The 23,714-nt window shown below is 39.6% G+C and overlaps 1 protein-coding gene across 2 annotated transcripts; it reads right to left on the bottom strand.

Annotated features, from left to right (window-relative positions):
• Positions 1 to 1,934: 1,934 nt before the first annotated feature.
• On the bottom strand, positions 1,935 to 22,322 carry gk (glycerol kinase). Of its 2 annotated transcripts, XM_066661404.1 has the most exons (21): positions 22,145 to 22,322; positions 18,518 to 18,591; positions 18,135 to 18,241; positions 17,614 to 17,691; positions 17,420 to 17,499; positions 15,551 to 15,688; positions 15,294 to 15,403; positions 14,916 to 14,982; positions 14,653 to 14,670; positions 12,397 to 12,432; positions 12,216 to 12,283; positions 11,393 to 11,435; positions 11,214 to 11,294; positions 10,789 to 10,867; positions 10,085 to 10,181; positions 9,587 to 9,671; positions 9,273 to 9,393; positions 8,772 to 8,915; positions 7,552 to 7,638; positions 5,727 to 5,813; positions 1,935 to 5,201 (listed from the first exon to the last, which is right to left on the bottom strand). In XM_066661404.1, the coding sequence occupies exons 1-21, from the start codon at positions 22,235 to 22,237 to the stop codon at positions 5,191 to 5,193; spliced, it is 1,704 nt and encodes a 567-aa protein (XP_066517501.1). In that variant the 5' UTR covers positions 22,238 to 22,322; the 3' UTR covers positions 1,935 to 5,190. The 2 variants fall into 2 exon arrangements, with proteins under 2 accessions (XP_066517501.1, XP_066517502.1); XM_066661405.1 differs by lacking the exon at positions 14,653 to 14,670.
• Between the last annotated feature and the right edge of the window lie 1,392 nt (positions 22,323 to 23,714).

Below are 23,714 nucleotides of genomic sequence, written 5' to 3'. Positions count from 1 at the left end.
ACACACCACACTCCTCACAGACAGTCACCCGGAGGAAACCCACGCAGACACAGGGAGAACACACCACACTCCTCACAGACAGTCACCCGGAGGAAACCCACGCAGACACAGAGAGAACACACCACACTCCTCACAGACAGTCACCCGGAGGAAACCCACGCAGACACAGGGAGAACACACCACACAGACAGTCACCCGGAGGAAACCCACTCAGACACAGAGAGAACACACCACACTCCTCACAGTCACCCGGAGGAAACCCACGCAGACACAGAGAGAACACACCACGCTCCTCACAGATAGACACCCGGAGGAAACCCACGCAGACACAGGGAGAACACGCCACACTCCTCACAGACAGTCACCCAGAGCGGGAATCGAACCCACAACCTCCAGATCCCTGTGTGACTGCGACACTACCTGCTGCACCACCGTGCCGCCTAGGATACACTTCATGATATTTGGGGCAGCACAAGTAAATTCTGTGGCTGAGTAAAACATTTTAAAAACTGCACTCTGAACCAGAGGGGCTGACTTGGTTGTGGTTCTCTTGTTTGGCCGTTGAAAGGTCGCCTTGGATTTACGGGTCAGGTTTTTGGGTGTGCGGCCTCTAGCGGCGGGGTAGGAGAACTACACTTAACACAGGCACACTGGAGAAACTCTAGTACACCTTTAACTCTAGGTTCAATTTTACAATGTCATGTGGCATTCAGCCAGTTGCTAAAATTCCCCTTCAGTGAAAGTGGCCTCCATTTTTCTCAAGTTGTTCCTTCTCTCTCTCTCTCTCTCTCTCTCTCTCTCTCTCTCTCTCTCTCTCTCTCTCTCCCCCATCTCCCCTCCCTCTCCAGCCCCATTTCTGGGAGCAGAATAACCGCTGGGAGAGAGCTGTTGCCCGGTCAGCCCATCTACTTGTGCTATTATTTGTATATCAAGGCCGCCATTACTATACCACTGAATACAGCGGATGGAGCCAGACATGAACAGTTTAGTCTACGGCATCGGGCATCGATCAACCAATAAGAATGCTTAGACTCTGTGACATCATTGATGGACAGCCCCCTTATTATCATATCAGAGCAAGAATAACGGGAAAAACAAATCGGGAAATGGAAATAAATGAATATATATTATTTATAAATATATACACTGTATTACATGTAAACATGTAAGGTTTAATTTAATTTATGCAAGGATATGCTTATTCATTTCCCTGTTTATTGCTTTATTATCATTATTATGGATAATAGGTCTCATTAGGGGGCAGTGTCGCAAAAACCCAGGGTCCTAGAATTGCAGGGTCCAGATAATACTCCCCTCACTGCTGATATAAGCTACCTGCTTTAAGGCCTGCGCATGCGCATTCCAAATCGTGTCGGGGGCGAAACGATTCTACAGCGGTGTTCTAAGGAGTTCTACTACCGGTAATTCTCTTCTAGAGGGGCAGCAGATATTCAGGTGAAATCCTGGGAGGACAGTGTGTAAACTGCAATGATTAAAATCTGCAACGATAACTTCTCAATCTAGGTGCAGTTTATTGCTTGCTGATTGCTGCTCTCAACTGTTTGTAGATATTCAGTCTGTGTTAGTTTCGTTCCACATGTTTACATTGTAATTATAAGGTATATGGCTGTTATAAATAAATAAATGTATTTTTTTTCTTCAGATTCCAGGAGTAAAAAAAAGGCTTAAGTGGACCTCAGGGAATAACAAAATGTAGGTTATGAATCATTTTAATCAAACTGTAATCAAAAATCAAAATGCCTTTTCTTTTTTACTCGTGTGTTATATTAGTCTTAAGTGTATACAATTTCAGGGTCATTGTTCACAATTTAAATAACTGTATTTTGTAATATATATCATTTGCATGCATATATTATGTATATGTTACATATTCTAAATATGCATTAGTAGAATTGGCAATTCCTAACAATTATAATAACATGTACAAGTGTGATTTAAAGCTAAATATTGGATATATACCCACAGCACACACACCCACACCCACACTAGTCTTATTAAATCATGTGAAACAGGTCGGAATGTAAACACTACAACTTTTAATGAGGATAGCAGAAAACAAATAATATTAAACACTTGCTAATGTTTGTCATTTAAACTGGTGTCCAAATATTATTGACATATGAGTGATTTGACATGCAAACGTGTTCATACCAACATAAAAAATTAGACGTGCTATACAAGTATCAATAATACTGGCCACTGCTATGATTTATAACAGTGTATAGGGCAGTTCAAGTAAAGTGGGAGGGGAAAAATACAAATCCATAATGGAAACACCAGTTTAGATCACACAACTCCAAGAAAATATCTTTACAAATTTACAGTAAGCTACAAAAATGGACTTCAGTGTTATTACACAGTTTGGCTGTGTAAAACGGAGTGCAATGCATCATCATTTTTACATCATGTCTCCCAATACACTACCAACAAGTTATTTGGCATTGGACTGATATTTAAAGGTGATATACCTGACATTCCTCCACTAGAGTACCAGCATCTCAAGTCACAACAAATGTTTCATATTTAGCCACGCCTCTCACTTCCCATTAATGTTCTCAATACAGTGCCTAGGAAAAGTGGCTGCTAAACATACAAGAGCACTACAGCATAGTTAGAATTATTTGGCAGAGGCCTTTGTAGCTGAAGTTCGTTTTTCTTGGTGGAGGAATATTTGGACTCTTACTTTCACCTGAATGATTTCACTCAACTCTACCATCTTTCGTGTCCAGTGCTGTTAGATCAGTCACTGTCTTGTCTCTTAAGGAGGGCAAAACAAACCTTGGGGAGGGCCAACATTTCCACAGGGCTGAAACTACCCTAGGTATAAAAACAAAGAGCAGAGAACAACACACACAGATTTTGTGACTTTTCTGCTCAGGATGCCTTTACTACACTATATTTTTACATAGTAATTAGTCTTTTGCTGTTATATTTATTAACAAAAAACATTTGATCTGAAAGGTTACTCTGAGAAACACAATAGTTGATAGTAGGGCATTTAATGACAGGATGGTACCATTAACCTTTTCTAGGGCTGGTTATGTCCACACGAGTCATACCTTCACTTAAACAGTGCAAAAAGTAATGTTTTTTACTTGGCATTTTCGACACTTCCCAGCAGTGTTACAGAATGCCATACTGTGACTCGTTTTAAATTCTATAGTCAGAAAGAAAGGAAAAATTGAATGAACAAATAAAGGATAGTGGTCTTTAAACCAGTGACATTTTCTTATTCTAGTATTGTGTTAAGGTAAATTCTGCTTTTTTTTTCCCCTTCTAATTTTCCCTTATTAGCAAGTGCTACCCATAAAAATAATATCACATTTTCAGTGCCTACATTTGTTCTAAAAATAATAATTGCTCAATTTACTAATTAATTTACTAAATAATTAATTTACTTAATTTACTAAATAGTACAATGAACACTAATAGAATCACCACCATAAGCACTTTACATTTATAAAACGAAAGCAAACCATGAAGTACATGAGGCACCAGAGGCATACGACTTAAAACATAGCACAAAGACGACAGGTTGACCGTTTCCAACCCAAACCCTTGGTTGTCTTTTATCATGCTGCATAGCTGAAGAATAAAGCTAAATACAACACGAAAAAACAAAAACATTTTAATGCAGCCATTTTCTCAGGATCTCAGACAGTATTTGTACAGAAAACTCTGCCTGTTGTATTTTTGATCTGTACTTGGCACCTTATAACAGAAAACTGAATACACTGACCAAACACAGCTAAAAACGTGCTCACCATACAATACATACCTTAAAATTGTCCTTGCTTCATTTAAAACATGTTTTGTATGTTCAAAACAAATGTACAGAAGCTGTCCCAAGACCTGGGACTCCTTTATTTTAGTTTGTATGAATGGTCGAGGTTAGGCCTGGGATTTTTCTACATTATGATCCACAGTGTTTTGGTTCAGGAAGCTATAACGGAACCCCTAAGCACAGTATTCTCATCAGCATCACTGCACAGTTTTCTCAATCGGTAAAAGTGTATAAAACCCTTAACGTTTTAAATTAGATTTCACAGTCACGCGTGCATACAATAACTAAATAATTTCTTAGTAAAGTGCTCTAAAAGCTTAGATTTCTAATTTCTAATACAGGACTTGACTGATATGAAAACACTGTGAGTGACACAATGACCAAAATTGAAATTTCATATTTCACGGTTTCAGCTTCTGATCATCGCTGATATTTCTTCATACAAAAGAGTAGAACGGTCAGGTCAGGTCAAGTCTGAGTGCATTTTATGTGTTATTTTGACCCAAATCCCGTTGTGTTTAGATTTGCCGTTTCAGGCGGTCATGTGACATTTAGTTTTACAAAACTGAACCAATGATTATCTTCACATAAGAGATGCATGTGACGCAAAAACAATAATCAGTGCCATTATCAACAGGAATTTCACATCTGTGAGAACAGAATGATCACCTGACACTCCACTCAAAACAAACTGAACATCAGCATGTTTCACGTTCATTTTTGGACAGTGATGTATTTAAAAAAATAAATATAAATAATCCATGGTTTTTGATGACGGTTTTAAAAAGTGCCATGACTGGTGGTGGTTTTCTATCAAAATATATATTACAGTGGATATTAAACCTCTAGAAAAATTATCGCCATACTGAACTGCTGATATATGGGTTAGGTTCTACTCTAAAACGCATGCAGTGACAAAATGTCCAAACCCTGGACATCAGAACAATGACGACTAGAAAGCTATTCTTCCATTCAGAAAGCTTTTCTGTAAAGATCCAGCTGTGTTCTAATGTTACTGCTCAGTTTGAGATTATAACACAGTCAAAGCACAAAAAAAAAAAACACGAGGGTATCACTGATAAACAAAGGGGAACCTACAGTAGATTCATGCAGGAACAGGGCAGTCATGCTTTGCATGTGCCTGTCATCACAGTTCCACAAATCAGCATCCGCATCTGCTGGACTGGAAATCAGACAGATATTCCTTGGCAAGTGAAGGTTGGGAGGTGGTGTCTGCTACTGGCAGCTTTGGAGTTACAGCTGGAATGTCCGTAGGAGAACTGGGTCCTATGGTGGCTGGACACTGGACCGCTGTCTGTTGATGGATGTGCCCGAGACCCTGTTGTTTTCTAATACTCTCCTTTATCAAAGATGATTCAAGTGTCTTATTTGTGTCCTGTTTTGAAATAAGCATAAAATAAAAACAGTTTTATTATATGTTTTGGTAAAAAATAAATAAGTAATTACTAAAGTAGCATGTAGTAACAAATATTCAATGGGACAGGTACAGAACTGAAGAAAATGAAAGGAAGTACACAGTGGATTGGATGATGACACACTGGACTGAGTGATGTAGTTGGAAGAGAACATAATAATGGTTGAGGGGGTCTTTGTAATTGTTAATCAGCTCAATCACAGACTGAATATAAAGCATTTAAAATCAACTTAGCTACTTTGTATTTCTAACACGAACTGGAGTCAATTAACTACAGTTTTTAAACCTAACAATACAAATTTTTGTAATAACTCTGATATCAATGTTTTATTAGGAATTAGGAATTATTTACAGAAAGAAAGAGGTGGTGTTTACGTAGTCAGACTCAAAAGAAAGGTCCAAATGATACAGTGTACATTTACACAACCCCATTCATACATTCACGCATAAAAGGTTTACTTTCAGCTTCACACAACATACACTGACCTGCAATGTATTTTGCTCCAATTAACATTAACATGCTACCAAGAATGTAAAAGCCCAGCGGAACACTACTGAAGATACTAGATTCCTCTGTAGCGTGTCCCGAACCCAGGTCCAATTCATGCAATATACCAAAGAGAAAAAACACAAGGGGAACATGTGAGTAACTGTTACAGCCATGAAGCTACAATGATGTACATGTTCCTATAAAACGTATAAGGGATTGTGTCCTGCATCAAAATCTCCAATTTATTTTAAGGCTTAGCCATGATTTCCACAATTTCAAACACTTTAGTGGGTTTTTATACAATGTTCAAAGTAACTGAAACCAGCAACACGTGTTCAGGGATTTTACTGAATGTGCTTCAGGTTATGATTTAATCTGATTTAATAGGCTTTTATCAAACAGGTTAATTACCAACAGCAGAGATTTCAATTTCTAACTTTTTAAAATGAAAAATTGAGCATCTCATTTAAAATGTACAGGGTGGGCCATTTATATGGATACACATTAATAAAATAGGAATGGTTGGTGATATTAACTTCCTGTTTGTGGCACATTAGTATATGGGAGGGGGACAGGTGGCGGACATTTTGAAGTCGGCCATTTTGGATCCAACTTTTGTTTTTTTCAATGAGAAGAGGGTCATGTGACACATCAAACTTATTGGGAATTTCACAAGAAAAACTATGGTGTACTTGGTTTTAAATGTAACTTCATTCTTTCATGAGTTATTTACAAGTTTCTGACCACTTATAAAATGTGTTCAAAGTGCTGCCCATTGTGTTGGATTGTCAATGCAACCCTCTTCTCCCACTCTTCACACACTGATAGCAACACCGCAGGAGAAATGCTAGCACAGGCCTCCAGTCTCCGTAGTTTCAGGTGCTGCACATCTCATATCTTCACAGCATAGACAATTGCCTTCAGATAACCCCAAAGATAAAAGTCTAAGGGGGTCAGATCAAGAGACCTTGGGGGGGGGGGGCACGACGACCAATCCACTTTCCAGGAAACTGTTCATTAAGGAATGCTCAGACCTGACACTCATAATGTGGTGGTGCCAGTTTCATTGCATAAAGAGGAAAACACATTATCATGTAGCAATTTCGCATCCCAGTGGCCTTGAGGTTTCCATTGATGAAGAATGGCCCCACTATCTTTGTACCTCATATACCACACCATACCATCAAGATGTGCAGCACCTGAAACTACGGATACTGGAAGCCTGTGCTAGCATTTCTCCTGCGGTGTTGCTATCAGTGTGTGAAGAGTGGGAGAAGAAGGTTGCATTGACAATCCAACACAATGGGCAGCACTTTGAACACATTTTATAAGTGGTCAGAAACTTGTAAATAACTCATGAAAGAATAAAGTGACGTTAAAACCAAGCCATTGTTTTTCTTGTGAAATTCCCAACTAGTTTGATGTGTCACATGACCCTCTTCCCATTGAAAAAACAAAAGTTGGATCCAAAATGTCCGACTTCAAAATGGCCACAATGGTCACCACTCATCTTGAAAAGTTTCCCCCCTCCCATATACTAATGTGCAACAAACAGGAAGTTAATATCACCAACCATTCCCATTTTATTAAGGTGTATCCATATAAATGGCCCACCCTGTACAAATATAAATATATATATAAATATACAGGGTAACGCAGGTGGAATGTTTGCACATTAGCAGGCCACTGTTCACATAAAGATGTCAGTTTTTTATTTACATTTTATATATTTTTTAAAAATTTGTTTAGATTAAATCTCTCTAGGTTTTTCTGCTTGTCTGACTATGGAGTCATGCAACAGTAAAAAGAAGAGGCACCAACCATTTCCGTTCATGATCGGCTCTGTGGTCTCCCAGTTCATTGCTTTCTGAACAGCCTTCTTCCAGCGAGCATAGCGGAATTCACTCTCTGTTCAGGGACAAAAGACACCAGTAAACATGGAGATCATGGCGCTTATAGGCACATGTGAAACATAAATGTCCTTTTTATTAAAGAAAGACTTAAAAACTGAGAACTAGAATCAAATTAGGAAAATGTTTGCCACTATAGTTCGCTGTAATGCAGATTAAGTAAAGACCCAGTTGTCCGCTCTGAACGTAGCTGAATGTGCCCAGGTTTCCATAGCTGTCATAGAAAGTTCCAGTATGTATGTTGGGAAAAATATGTCAATTAGGCACAGTACCAGACTTTCCTTTGGCCTTCCCTTCAGCTCTGTTCAACAGAATAAAACTAGTAATAAATAAAATATACCGAGACAGTGTAGTGTTATGCTAGAAGGCAGAAAGCAAATTTGTTTATCTTATCTTTCAGACACAAGGGCAATTCAAAGTGCTTTACAGAGGGAAAAGAAAGCATAAAAATCAATTGGTTGATATTAAAAGAGTATCATCTTTAAGAGTTGCTGCTGCTTTGTTTGATGATTTATTATGGCTGTATTTTACACTGTAAGCATGAGACGGAAGTGTCTTTCTGGAAATGTTTATTATCAATAACAGGTCCATTCCTTGTACAATATCACTTTAAAAATAATAAGATTAACAGGTGTCACTTTAATATAAGTCCACATGTACAATGGTTTACAATCTGTTTATTAATGGTTATTAACCAGGTTGTAAATGCATTAAGAGTCATTACAAATCATTTATAACACAGCTATCAAGTGCAGTTTTTTAGACATTGATGATAATGTGGTGTGTACCTTAACATATGAAATGACTAAATTCACATTCTCAGGTCTTAGCTTATCCTTTACTTTACTTTTTTGGTAGGTTTTGACACTAACTATTAGACAAAAAAAATACAAATAAAAAAGGGGTCACAGTTTTCTTGTTTAATCTCGGTTACAAATGATTATTAATGACCTTTAAGGTGTTTACTAATTTATAAACCATTTATAAACTTTTATAAGTGTCGTCTTATTTCAAAGTGGTACCTATCAGCATTTATCTTCATCATCAGTACACGAGTACTGCTGGCTTTTGTCATGTAAATATGGCAGCTATGAAACATAGTTATTCTGAGAACGGTTGAGGCTTTCTTACCCTCTGGGTTAATTTGGGGTTCAAATTTTTCACAAGTGACCTCCGTGAGGTCCTCAGGGTTCAGACTCCAAATACTGACACCCTCTGCTGCTCCTGCTGCCATTGCGGCTCCTAGAGCTGTGGTCTCTGGCATCGATGGTTTCACTGCACACACAACACTGATATTAAAAACACTGAAAACTGAAGTGAAACAGTGAAAGGACTTTCAGAACAAACTAATTTCATGCTATAACTGCTCTGCCAGGGGTACATTCCAGTGGAACGAGGAGGTAAACTTTTTTTTTTTAATAAAGTCCTGATATTAACTTCTCTAAATAAATATATAAGAGCCACTTTTCCTCTGATCCAACATGGAAAAAAAAGATTGGTTTGAACATATGAAACATTTTACAATAATGCTTTCCTTAATAGAAAGCACCTTCGACAGCATTACCCCTAACAAAAGAAGCCCAGAGGTAACAAACTCTGCTTTTATTCTGAGAGCAGCTTTACGTCACTTACCTACTGGAATGCAGAGGATATCAGCCTGTAGCTGCATGAGAAGTTTGTTAGAGGTCATGCCTCCATCAACTTGCAACTGATTCAGAGGTATTCCACTGTCCTGATTCATTGCATCCAGAATCTGAACCAAATGAATTATTTGAAAAATGAGTCAAATTACTATACTTTCAGCACCTAAAATGAAATATTATTTTATACTGTTTCCAGTATCTATGGAAATCAAGTGTCATTTTGGGTTCTCTGATTTGCATGAGATTATAAATCATTAATTGCTGTTTGAAGAACAGCACTAGAACGTAAACAGCAATGGCTACCTCTCGTGTCTGAAAGCAGACGGCCTCCAAAGCAGCGAAGGCCAAGTGACTCTTGTTCGTGAACTGTGTCAAACCGCAAATTATTCTGTTTAGAGAAAGGCAAAGGAAATTTACAAGTTAACATTCAATTCAAAAGCAACAAAATAGCAGTTGGGTTTCACGCCTGGAGCAACAGGTCCACAACAAGCTATTTTCATCTCATTATTCTTTATAGAATTTAGGTCAGGGTTAGCATTTAAATGCTAATAACAAGCTGGTCCTGATGTGCCTGAATACATTTTATTTATTTTTTAATTGATGAAGCATAATGGATAACTTAAACAATACTCAACATTGGTTGTCTGCCCCATTGTACGCACAAATGCTTGAAATCTTGCCGACTTTATTCTATTAATTATTCAGATTTTACTAAAACTCTGCCCCCCCCCCAAAGACATTTTTCAGTACAATCATCCCCCAGTGTCATTCAGTTTTATGGTAGAGCTGACTTTTACACACCCTCTAGCACTTGGTTCCCAGTAGGGGGCGTACAGGCCAGAAAATGCAGGGACAAAATAGCAACCGTAGGATGTGCCAACACCAGCAGCCAGCTTTTCTAGAAGAGAAAAAATGAACACTACTGATTAACCATTGATGTACCACAAACAGTAAAGTGCGAATCAGTGCTCAATTGTTCTACAAGAGTTTTTGAACAGTCCACAATGGCACTCACATAATGCCAGAAGGCCAAAAAAACTAGAGATAGATATAAAGATAGAGATAGATATACAGATAGAGACAGAGATAGATAGAGAGATTGATAGATAGAGAGATTGATAGATAGATAGATAGATATAGTTAGAGAGATAGAGAGATAGACAGATAGAGAGATAGATAGATAGATAGATATAGTTATAGAGAAATAGAGAGATAGACAGATAGAGATAGATATAGACAGATATAGATAGAGAGATAGACAGATATAGATAGAGAGACAGACAGATATAGATAGAGAGACAGACAGATATAGATAGAGATAGATAGATAGATAGATAGATAGAGATAGACAGATAGATAGATAGAGATAGATAGACAGATAGATAGAGATAGAGAGAGAGAGAGGGTTAGTAGGTAAATTCAGGGTTAGTAGGTTACTAGATCAGCCAAGGGGCAGTTTAGTCACTTCCTGATTAGGTCTGTAATTTATCCACTTAAGCACTTACCAAGCTCAGTAGAAGACTGGATAATCCCAAGGTTATCTTTCAACCAACGAACAAGAGCCCCAGCTATGGCAACCGAACCCTGAAGGGGAATAATTAAAGATCAGTTCTTGTGTAATGGAAAGAGACTTAACAGCATTTCACACACACCTTAATTTCTCTTGCCTATACACATTGTTCCATTCTGTTTTAAGGTGTGGCAACATCTGGTCCATTGAAATGACTTGAAACAAGTCAGTTATAGACATCATAGCGGCCACTGAACATTCTGAAGCTGAATGTGGTTTTGTGAAGGTAAGTTAAGGTGGAGTAGAGGTTTATATATAAATGTTAAGTGTTAGAACATTGCTAAACACTGGCAGGGAAGTTGCACCATCACTTATGCTTTCAGAAAGTACAACAAAACATTTAGAAACAAACGAACGCACCTCTAGTGCATAGCAGGCTGGCTTGTCTCGACCCAGTTTATACGCCACTGTGGTTAACAGGCCATGGTCTGACATCACTGGCTGTAGAAAACACCAAGGAGGTTAAAGAAGTTAGACAATACAACAACATCATTTCCAACAGAGAATTATATAATTCTAGTAGTGAATATAATACATACCTTTTCCCCTGTGTTTCTCAGCAGGAAACACCCTGTCCCATAACTGGAGATAGAAAGGGAAAGGTGTAGAACATTAGATTACAGAGGTGAGAAAGAGGAACTACGGCACTGTTCATACTTCATGCGTTTAATTTGTGAACAAGTCACAGTTAATTACATGCTTTAAAAATTATCAACAACTAAATACCACATTTTTCAATATTTGGAAGATCCCAGCTTTGCCTTCAGTACTTCAGCTTCTTCCTTTTTTTTAAAAACATATTTTCCCCCACACCTTTTCTGTTCGGTCTTAGAGTTTGTTTGCATTTTCTGCTTTTCAACATATTCTTTGTCTGAACTGAAACTCTTTGTCTGTTCTCAGTAAATAGTAAGTGACAGTTACAAATAATGTCAGACCTATACATTCGAGTTAATGCTGTTAGTTTTTTGCAGGTTTTACGAGGTTGTTTTATAATATAAATGTTTAGAAGTTCCTATTTATTCCACACATTTTCCTTATTAATTTATGTAAGCAGATCTTCTCAGAGGTGCCTCCTAAAACCAATAACCTCTGCTGGCTGTTTTGACAGGAAACTAATGGTAAATGAATGGTAGTATGTCTTGTGTAATGTAGCTAATTAATTTGAGACCCTGCCAGTTAAAAAGTGTTTAAATTCTTCACAAAATATTATCAATCAATCCATTAAAATTCACCGTGATTTAAAATTTAATTTTAAAAATGTGTCCCTGTAGTTAGTGTTACATTACGTCTTTTCATCCTCAACATTCAGGAGACGTAGGTTAGCTGTGGCCCTAAAGAAAAAAGAAAAAGATATCGCCTTACGTATTTTTTGCCTGACCGTCTTTAAAACACATCTGTCCCACAAGAGCCGCAGACTGGTCCCCTAGACACTTCACCAAACAGAGTACACAGTGACCTTAGTTTGTTATCAGGAAGTTATCACACTTTAAACGCCAATAATATCATTTTTATATAAAAGAAGAATGAATTATATTCAATTTACCCCTGATATTGGAACACCGGTGAGGGCACCTGATTTCTGTTTAGGTAAAACATAAGTTAAAGAACAGTTTAAAAAGATCAGCACACACACGTTATATACTACATTAGAAAAACTCAGCCAATTGATCTACGCATGCTCCACAAACAAATGCCTTATTTTCCCCAATCACTGGACATTGCTAAGCCGAACCCCAGTTGTTACAGGAGATATGATGGTGCTAAATAGCCTGAGCGTCTGTCGGGTGGTGTGAGTGATCTGGGAAGTGTGTTCTTTTCTCTGGGATGTTAAGCTTTTCAGTGGTGTTACATTAGGCATAGTTTGAAAAGAAGCAGTGGATTGGCCCCATGTCTTGGAGAAAGCACATGCTCATCCTCATCCTGCGAGGCTGGGCAATAGACTTCCTGTTCAGTGGAACTAGCAAAGACTAGACAGCTGTAATTACATTGTTTTTAGCTAATCAAAAGTTTGATATTAGCTTCATTAAAAGACTAAAAACCTAACCAAAGTCCTATGTATTCTAACAGAGCTGTTTTTTTTCTCAAGTGCCCAAAATATAAATATCAACCGAAATCTGTAATGCAATTAATATTTGTATTTTGACAAGAGCTTCCTATTACCATCAGTGACATTACAACCAGTGTTCTGTTCAAAATCTGCCTCAACTCACAAAGTGACAAATGCATTAACAGACAAAGCATGGATTATTACAAATAGAATATGGTTCAATTTGATGTAGGGCATCACATGACACGTACATCAGCCTTCTGAAACGTGAAATTCCTATTCGTCTGCAGCATTTTAGCAGAGGCCTGAAGGTTTTGGGTTAAAACTGAGTGATATTTGGATTGGTTTACAACTCCTAAACCCTAGTTCAGCTGAAGGACAACAGCCCCAAACACTAATGCACCCACCTCCAAGCTTCAGTGTTTGTGATGTTCCTTAAGTGACAGTGCTGTTTTTGCACCTAACAAATAACACAATTCCCAAACATAAAACACATTAAGCACTTGCTAGTAAATCTGCAGCTCCTTTAATATCGCTGTAGGCCTCTTGGCATCCTCCCAGACCAGTTTTCTTCTTGTGTGTTCATCAATTTTGGAGGAACATCCAGATCTTGGTGAAGCCTCTGTTGTGCCATATTTAATCCACGTCTTCACTGTGTTCCATTGTATATCTAATGCCCTGGAAATGTTTGTGTACCGTTTCCCTGGCTGAATACTTTCAGCAATGAGATCCATGTGATTCTGTGTGTGATTTTTGCAGACCATGGCTTTTGCTGTTAGATGCACCTAAGTAAATGCTAAGAAAAAACCCTACCCAAAAAGCTGATGAGGACAACCAGAGCCATTATTGACTACTTTTTAATAAGAGTTTGAATGTGCCACAGCTCCAGTTATGAGGGTGTACACACTCACAGAACCATTTTACCCCACAGTTTGCTTATCTACTGAACTACACAGATTATGGGTGACAGCAAAGGTGGAAATAAACCACATAAATCTCACATTATAATAGGGATGTGTAGACGTTTTATATCCAGCATATGCGAGTAGGTTAAAAAACTCATGTAAGTGCCATAAATAGTGCACGGATGCCTTGGGTTCATTGCATTTAACGATTAATGCAGTAGGACCTTCTTTTTTAAAGTGTACACAATACAATGAGCATGCTATGAGTAGGCTACGGTGATGAACACTATGCAAACGTATGATTCAGAGCCACTTCACAACAACTCAGAAGTCCATTCTGATTGTTTGAAGCATGCCACATGAACCTGCCTCCATTTTCCCGTGATCAAAATAATAATAATGGTGAGTGTTTGGGAAAAAAAGGAGGTGAACATGCAAAAATGGCAGAAAAGACAGAACCACAGCAACTGGGTCAGAAAGTGCTTTTGAGTAAAGCAGGAAAGTCACAATTGCTGTTTGGAAAGCCATCACTGCATCTAGTGTCTAATGGCGGGTGAAGTTACTCACTGTTACATCAAGCCAACACTAAGTGTAAGTACACAAGTGTACAGCCACCCAGTACATTTCCAACAAGTGTTACAAAGTCAGGACTACACATGGATGACAGTGTTGATCTCCACAGCTGTCACAAGCCTTTAATGGATGATGAATTTAACTTTTCAAATTGGAAATGCACTGCTGGATGGAATGATATCAAAAGGGACACCAAAGCCAAACGAGAGAATAAAGACTGGTTTTCCCCAGAAATGACAGCAGAATGATGAGTGTAGAGTCAAGGCCTACTCACCAGACTAGAACTGATTTTCTATCAGTGAGGCCAAAAAGATAATAAGACACAAATATTTGATTGTGATAAGAATGTACCTGCCACAGGGCACATAAACGCTCCAAGAACCAGATCCAAGCAGGAAAAACGTTAACTTAGGACATCCTTTAAAGTTAAAACCTGGCATTTCAAAAATAAATGGCTGTAGCATGCACTGCTCTTAGAGTTAATTGTAGTAAATAAAAAGACTATTTCTCTGTCTCGGAAAACATGTAGGGACTTACCATTAAGCCGTAAATCTCTGACGAACTCCTTACTTTTGGAAGAATCTCCATTGGTACATCAAAATACCTGAAACACAACACGCAGCTGTTTAATGTCATTTTGAAGGACTGACATATATTAGTTTCAGTTTGAACAACTAATGCCATTGGACAGCTCATTGGCTTTTAGAATATAATGCTAAATGCTAACTTCTGATTCGTCAGCTACCAGTCACTAAACTGGAACAGGTCTTTACTAAGTGACACAGTAAGGATTTTAAAGCACTTTGTTTATGCCCAAGCAGACTGAAGGTATTTACATGTTAAGGCTTGCTATTTCAAGACAAATGGATCTGTACTGCTGGTTTGTGCGGGTACACACAAACGATTGGAGCTTACTTGCAGAGATCTGGATCCCAATCCATAGTGTGAATGTTGAAAAGCATTGTCCTGCTGGCATTGGTCACATCTGTGCAATGGACACCTCCCTTTTTTCCTCCAGTCAGACACTAGAAAAGAAAGTAGCAGTATAAAGTCTTCTGTAATTTAACAGTAATCTGACTGTAACTTTAGAAATGATCATGTGAATTGTAGTAAAATATAAATTTTCCAGTCTAACTAGTATTAGCCTTGTTTCAAGTTTTATATATATTTACCCATATGAGCCAGGAATCGACGGTTCCAAACATGGCTCTGTGCGAGACAACGGCCTTGTGGACCTCGTCCACATTGTCCATTAACCAGCGGAGCTTCACTGCACTGAAGTACGTACTGATGGGCAGACCTGTCTTATGCTGTAAAAGAAAGAACAGAGGTGTTTAATCGCATATGTGAGAAAACTGTAACAGTGATATAAATAAATACACTTTTTACAGTCAAATTTAAATTTATTAATTCACAACAGCAACAATAAAATCACAGCAAAAACTGTCTGAATATCCACAAGAACTTTCAGTTACCAGTCGTTTTATACTGCACTAATTTAATTTAACTTTAAATTTTATTGCTTTGCAGATTACTGTCACAGTGGTAACACCAATTTTGGCTTGAACCTTTCAGTCTAGTGGCAAGAGAGTGCAATAAAATTCCCCAATTTATTTATTTTTTTTTAATCAGCCACAATAAATAAAAATTTAGAAGAACTGTTACAATCTCGGGCGGCACGGAGGTGCAGCAGGTAGGTGTCGCAGTCACACAGCTCCGGGGACACAGCTCTGGAGGTTGTGGGTTTGATTCCCGCTCCGGGTGACTGTCTGTGAGGAATGTGGTGTGTTCTCTCTGTGTCTGCGTGGGTTTCCACCGGGTGACTGTGAGGAGTGTGGTGTGTTCTCTCTGTGTCTGTGTGGGTTTCCTCCAGGTGACTGTCTGTGAGGAGTGTGGTGTGTTCTCCCTGTGTCTGCGTGGGTTTCCTCCAGGTGACTGTCTGTGAGGAATGTGGTGTGTTCTCTCTGTGTCTGCGCGGGTTTCCTCCGGGTGACTGTTTGTGAGGAATGTGGTGTGTTCTCTCTGTGTCTGCGTGGGTTTCCTCCGGGTGACTGTGAGGAGTGTGGTGTGTTCTCTGTGTCTGCGTGGGTTTCCTCCAGGTGACTGTCTGTGAGGAGTGTGGTGTGTTCTCTCTGTGTCTGCGTGGGTTTCCTCCGGGTGACTGTCTGTGAGGAGTGTGGTGTGTTCTCCCTGTGTCTGCGTGGGTTTCCTCCGGGTGACTGTCTGTGAGGAATGTGGTGTGTTCTCTCTGTGTCTGCGTGGGTTTCCTCCGGGTGACTGTCTGTGAGGAGTGTGGTGTGTTCTCCCTGTGTCTGCGTGGGTTTCCTCCGGGTGACTTTCTGTGCGGAATGTGGTGTGTTCTCTCTGTGTCTGCGTGGGTTTCCTCCGGGTGACTGTCTGTGAGGAGTGTGGTGTGTTCTCCCTGTGTCTGCGTGGGTTTCCTCCGGGTGACTGTCTGTGAGGAGTGTGGTGTGTTCTCTCTGTGTCTGCGTGGGTTTCCTCTGGGTGACTGTCTGTGAGGAATGTGGTGTGTTCTCTCTGTGTCTGCGTGGGTTTCCTCTGGGTGACTGTCTGTGAGGAATGTGGTGTGTTCTCTCTGTGTCTGCGTGGGTTTCCTCCGGGTGACTGTCTGTGAGGAATGTGGTGTGTTCTCTCTGCGTCTGCGTGGGTTTCCTCCGGGTGACTGTTTGTGAGGAGTGTGGTGTGTTCTCCCTGTGTCTGCGTGGGTTTCCTCCAGGTGACTGTCTGTGAGGAGTGTGGTGTGTTCTCCCTGTGTCTGCGTGGGTTTCCTCCGGGTGCTCCGGTTTCCTCCCACAGTCCAAAAACACACGTTGGTAGGTGGATTTGAGACTCAGAAGTGTCCGTAGGTGTGAGTGTGTGTTGCCCTGTGAAGGACTGGTGCCCCCTCCAGGGTGTATTCCCGATTTGCACCCAAAGATTCCAGGTAGGCTCTGGATAGACCGCGACCCTGAACTGGATAAGGGTTACAGATAATGAATGAATAAATTAATGTTACAATCTCAGAAGTGCAGTCTTCCCACCTTCAGGTGATTTTTGTTCCTGCCTGGCGTTTTATTGATGAGTCTCTCCACAGTTGACTGTGTTCGCAGGTCCAGCCATACTGCACAGGGGAATATCAGTAGATGAATAATATTTAGCACCACAACAGTGTAAATGCATAACATTTATACTTTATATAATCGTCAGTAAACAATCATCATGTTCAGAGTCTCACCAATTGCATTGTAAAGGGGTTCACCCGTTTCCTTGTCCCAAACCAGTGTGGTTTCTCTCTGATTTGTCACACCAATGGCTGAAAACAAAATCCAATATGGAATTCAAGAAAAACTGATGACAATCTAACTTCAATCAATACTCGTCAATCCATATCATTTAAACTGCACCTCTAAATCATCATACATTCCCTTAAATGCACAATGTTGGACACAGGCCCAACAGGATTTTAATATTGTGCCCCTTCTTTAAAACAATATCAAAGTGTTTAAGATACGTTTTGAGTTATGCTAATACTTTAAGATACACTGCTATTTAAACAAACTACAGATAATCTGAAGCAGTTCATGGATAATACACACATTAGGTAAATCATTTGCTTGCCTTTATTGACATACTTCATTGAAAGATGGAGGGACATTGTTTTAATATGAACTTTTGTCAAAAATGTTTGTATCCGTTATCAGACATTCTGCCAAACAACCCACAGGCAGAAAACACATCAAGTGTGATACTGGATACCTTTGATGTTTGAGATGTCGATATTGAGCTGCGTCAGTTTCTCACAGGTTCTGTCCATGCACTCATAAACAGACTGGAGAATCTCTTTTGGGTCTTCTTCTACCCAGCTGACGTAAAGAAATGAAAATGAAAAATTATTTATTTATTTATATTCCCTTGAGTTTGTGAGCAGCTTAAATTTACACACTCTCTCTAGTTTGACAGTAAATTTACTATATGCATCATGCAGATATTGTAACTATACATATAACTAAGATATTGTAAGTATTCATCAAACAGTTGCCATTGAGATAACTGTTCCTACGTGTACCATTTTACAGGTTAAGGGACATTATATATATTTTTCTTTTTCAACAACAGTACAGATGTTTGAACTGACTCACCCTTCTTTAGGAAAACTTTGTTGAATCTCGACTTGATGGTGACTTAGAAGCTCTGCTGTTTTAGCATTGAAGACCTGCACAAATGAAAAACAGGATCATTTAGAAATCTGACATAAAAGAGGTGAAAATTAAGAGTATTACAAGATGATACATGGGTTTCATTTAATCTGAACATGACTGATTTCTTCAGTATTCTTTATTTATTCAGATCTCAAAGCATTCAGTGAATCTTTCAACTGTTTTCTGAAATATTTCCTAAAGCCCATAGACACCTATCCTCCGTAATAAACCATTATTAACACATCGCTGCTGTTTAAAAATACTGGAGCTCAGTTGTTTTATTGTCTTACACTACACTATTTCCAGCTTAAAGTTTGAATATATTTTTCTAAAAAAGAAAAAGACTGTTGTCATTTGCACCTCTACATAGAGCCCCCCAGCTTCAACTCTTTTCCCTCTTTGCAATCAACTGCTCCTCATTGGTCTCCTGGTAGTGTGGGCGTGTCTCTGTCGTTATTCAAACAGAGCTAACAGTGCAGCAAAGACCCACCTCTGTCGAGTGCACCCCTCTCATTTATCAAAGCACAAACGTGACTTATTTACAGCGTTAAATCACAGTTTTTCCCTGTGAATTGCTTGAAGGACTATAGACTGAATCCATTCCTAGTGTCTCCTTACAAGCAGCCCTTCTTCAGTTTCAGCTATTTTTTGTTCTCATACAGACTTTATCACCCTCCTGACGACACTCTGAAGTACCCCAGACATATTCATATTAATAAACTGATGAACAAACACGCTTAGGCTACAACCAGGAGGGATTTGCTACTTACAAGCTCATCGTAATTCCAAGCACTGGATTAAAAAGAGCCCTGTGCAAAGCAAAGCACACTCAGCCCAGGAGACATAATCAGACCATAAACACTGCATCAGCAAGACGCTAACCCAAAAACAAACTGCAGCTGAAGTGCACAACATGAGCCACAGTCATTCCACAGTCAAACATTCAGCGAGTGGGCTTTGCTTAAGACTTGCTTAAGGCGGTATTTCAAATCATCAGCTGAAAAACCACAGGTATCTATAACTATGTTCCCCCCCCAACTATAACCCTCCCCCCCCCAAGCTTACACAGTAATATTGTGCTTTTAAAAATAATGGTTTAATTATTACTGGACCATAGGGATTCTCCCACATCAAGTCCCATCTATGGATCACGAGAAAACATAAAAACTCATGTTGCTTTGAAACTCTGATTTAAACTTTAAAGAAGTTCTTTACACTTTGCAATTTTTCAGGGGAAAAATGATATATATTCATTCATTCATTATCTGTAATCCTTATCCAGTTCAGGGTCGCGGTGGGTCCAGAGCCTACCTGGAATTATTGGGCGCAAGGCAGGAATACACCCTGGAAGGGGCGCCAGTCATTCACAGGGCAACACACACTCACACATTCACACCTACGGATACTTTTGAGTCTCCAATCCACCTACCAACGTGTGTTTTTGGAGCGTGGGAGGAAACCGGAGCACCCGGAGGAAACCCACGCAGACACAGAGAGAACACACCACACTCCTCACAGACAGTCACCTGGAGGAAACCCACGCAGACACAGGGAGAACACACCACACTCCTCACAGACAGTCACCCGGAGGAAACCCACGCAGACATGGGGAGAACACACCACACTCCTCACAGACAGTCACCCGGAGCAGGAATCGAACCCACAACCTCCAGGTCCCTGGAGCTGTGTGACTGTGACACCTACCTGCTGTGCCACCGTGCTGCCCATAATTATATATATAGTTCCTTTATTGTTTAGCAGGTTTATTTTTAAGTTATTGTGCACCAACAATAAACATCTAGCTAAATGTGCTCTGTGGACACATCTAAACCAACAAAGTAGGTGTGTCTAACAGAGTGGACATTGTGGGGGCATTGTATAAAAACTCCAGCAGCACTGTTGTGTCTGATCCGTTCATTGCAGCACAACAAACATTAACATGTCAGCACCCAACAGTGTCACCCTAGTGCTGGGAAAGAGCCACCCCACAAACGACACCTGATCTGTGGGGTCCTTACAATTAAAGGGAGGTGGGGGGGGGGTTTGTATAACCTCTAAAGGTACCTACATGGACAGTGAATGTATGTTTATGTACATGAACAAGGACACCATGTCTGTGATGTGAAGCACTAAATAACACCAGATTGTGGAGCTGTTCCTAAACGTATGAATAAGAAAACAAGTTACAAGCCGGTTTCAATTGCTTCATATCAAAATGTATCCTGTAGTGAAACCATGCAGCTGACCATCACTGGATTAACGTGATGTTAAATGGCCAGGGAATGAGTTGTGTGTTCAGCATCGACACAAAGCCTCTTTTCACAATTGCTGTGTGCCATTATGCAACTGGATAAACGATTCATTCTGTAGCAGCTCTGGTTAATTTAATTGCACTGCAACCGGTCCGCCTCCACTGACAATACACTGTGGTGTCTCTTTACTAGGCGCAGCTACTCAATACTGGACTTATAAAGAGTCATAGATAGCCAGGGTGCTAGCTAGCTAAAACTAACAGGCTAGTTGTGGTTAAACACAGTGATTTTACAGTTTGTAACCTGTTTTTCAGGAGAAAATCTATACGCTGAAGGTATATTTGTTTATCTAACTTCATCAGAAGAACAGCCGCCTGGACTTTCACAAACACACGGCTGAGGAGGCCACGTCTCAAACCACGCCCTGCTCCCTACATAGGCCACTACACACTGTAGGGCTGAACATTTTATCGTTTTCTAATTATATTCTTCGTTTTTATATGCTATCAGTTTTAAGCACTGAGTTTTTTCCCCCACATATTCTAATTTTACATTTGTTTTACCTTAATTTATATACTTAAAAAGTACACACACAGTTTTAAAACTGTGTCCAAAGGCCATTTGAACCTTCTTAACTTTCAATGGGGGTCAATGTAAATAGATGCTTTTCCATGTTTTGGATTTTGGAGCATTTCTATTGGTTCATTCATCAGTTTTCACACAATGGGAAATCATAAAACTTAATTGTGACGCAACAGGTAGTGTTTCTGTCACAGGTCCCGCGGGTTGTGGGTTCCCCAACAAGAACGGGAAGGCTGGTTTATTTTAAACTCCCTTTCAAGGTCACTTACAGAAAACGTTGAGTATTAATCTTACATATATATACTTTAAATAATGCATGGAAGTCTGAACTGCAGAAATGTAAATATCTAAACCTCAATTACAGATACACTTTAAACATAAACCTTTTCCTTGAAGAGATACGCGGCTATGTTTAGTTAAAATAAAAGCTATATAATATTTTATTAAATGACTGCAGTGGCATTTAAACTATGGGATATAATCAGAGTCAAGTGGTTCCACCCAATTCCTGTACGCTGGTCAGGAAATACAGGCAGGTGCAGTAGAGTACAGTACCGTTAGTGTAGGCAGCTGCTAGCGTTCCACCTGCTGCCTACAAACTGATTAAAATCACGGTTCAGTGGGTCAGGTTTATTAAGAAGTGACCGAGGCAGCAATTTGGGACGCAGCCCACCGGCAGCAGAGGCGTGCACGCGGACAAGGGCACAAGGACTACTCCCACACCGAGACTCACCAGAAAGCGCGTGGAGCTCGTGCCCTGGTCGATGGCGGCTACGAGCGGCCCGAGAAGGATCCTGTTGGAGGACGCGGCCATGGCGCCGTTCATCAGAGGCAGAGCGTAGCGGCGGCGCGGAGGAATCACACCGAAACACCGCCGACACTCACGCCACCGGCTCCCGCACCACACTGCGCATGTGCTACATGACGCGGAGCTACACCCATTGAGTGGGAGGAGTTATTCAAATCAGGATATTGAATAAAACGATTCAGGCGTTCGATTCTTTCCCACTGTTCGATTGATTCATTCACTGTTCGATTGATTCGATGGATTCAGTGATTCATTCAGGTCCAAAGCAGAAGTATTCAAACCCGTTTTATGGTGCCGCTAAAATATCGGGGCGGGTATGAAAACGACATTTAAAAGCTTTAACATTCTCTTACATTTAAATAATTGGTTCCTCGTTTTTCCACATTTTAGATGCAAACCAGGGTCAGAGGTAAAAAAATATATATATAAATTTGTAGATACAAATTTGGAATATTTGGAGTATATATTTACCAAAAAAGTATAAAAATGTTTTTTTTATTTTACACTTTTTCTTACACTTAGTTACCCAAGTCACACTGATTTTGCTAACTGCTGTTTTCTATTATCATTAAACATACTGTATCAAAATGTTCAGAACTGGGTTTTTAGGCTGACTACATAATCTCCCCTAGTTCTTATTGACGCCTACTTAATAAAAGAAATAAACCCAAAGAAAGTCGCATACTTTTTTTAAACTTTTAGTAGAGTCAAGTATGTCCTGTCCTCTTGGTGGCGCTGTTGAGCTGTAGTTTACGCTACAGTTTCCTCTCACTACGCTGCGTGTGCTGGTCCAGATGTCAGAGCCTCAGCTGCTGTCACATCTTGTTTACAGAAGGGGCAATGACACTGACCCAGCATCTAAAACACTCACAGCACCGACTCACACTGCTTCGTGTTCTGTTAAAAATACAAGGTTTAAACTGTTGCAACTAAGGCCTTTATTCTTAAAAGGCTTTACGGCAGTATTTACTTTGTAGATGCAAATGTCAACAAAAATGTCAGTCATCAGCATCATCATCACCATCAACCTCAAGTTTTTTCCCATTTATTACAGGGTCACAGTGGACACAGGGCAAACAAAAAAGCCCAGGCACCTGTGTTCCCCACAACTTCCAATAGTTCTTCCTGGGAGAGCTAATAAAGCATGCTCTAATTAAAAATACTCTACTATTTTAAACCTATATTCTGTCAGCAGTGTCTGTAGGACACAGTTAACTTCCAACATCAATAATGTCAGGGTTTTTAACCTGTTTAAAAAAAATGACCTTGAAAACGTCTACATTCTTTTGGTAAATATTTGTGCAAATCACCTATTTCTGTAAAATAACAAGAACATTTTAGAGAAAGCAACATAATTTATTTCTTCCACCACATTCCTCCAGTCTTTGAAAGTTATAAGAATGAATTTCTCAAAAAGAGATTTGTATACCCTTTTTGCTTTATGTTGGAGCATGACTGTTATACTTTTAAATAGTTTTTATTAGGGATGGCATGA

The sequence above is a fragment of the Hoplias malabaricus genome, chromosome 2 (assembly GCF_029633855.1).
Source record: "Hoplias malabaricus isolate fHopMal1 chromosome 2, fHopMal1.hap1, whole genome shotgun sequence".
Lineage (NCBI taxonomy): Eukaryota > Metazoa > Chordata > Actinopteri > Characiformes > Erythrinidae > Hoplias > Hoplias malabaricus.
The sequence above is the reverse complement of the archived record's forward strand: the minus strand, read 5'-3'. Positions and strand labels throughout refer to the sequence as shown.

Coding starts and splice junctions, on each gene's coding strand:
- gk (XM_066661404.1), bottom strand. CDS start 22,237: ATGAACGGCGCCATGGCCGCGTCCTCCAACAGGATCCTTCTCGGGCCG. Junction 18,242..18,517: donor CAAAGTTTTCCTAAAGAAGG/GTGAGTCAGTTC, acceptor TCTTTACGTCAG/CTGGGTAGAAGAAGACCCAA. Junction 11,436..12,215: donor GACGGTCAGGCAAAAAATAC/GTAAGGCGATAT, acceptor TTCTATCTCCAG/TTATGGGACAGGGTGTTTCC.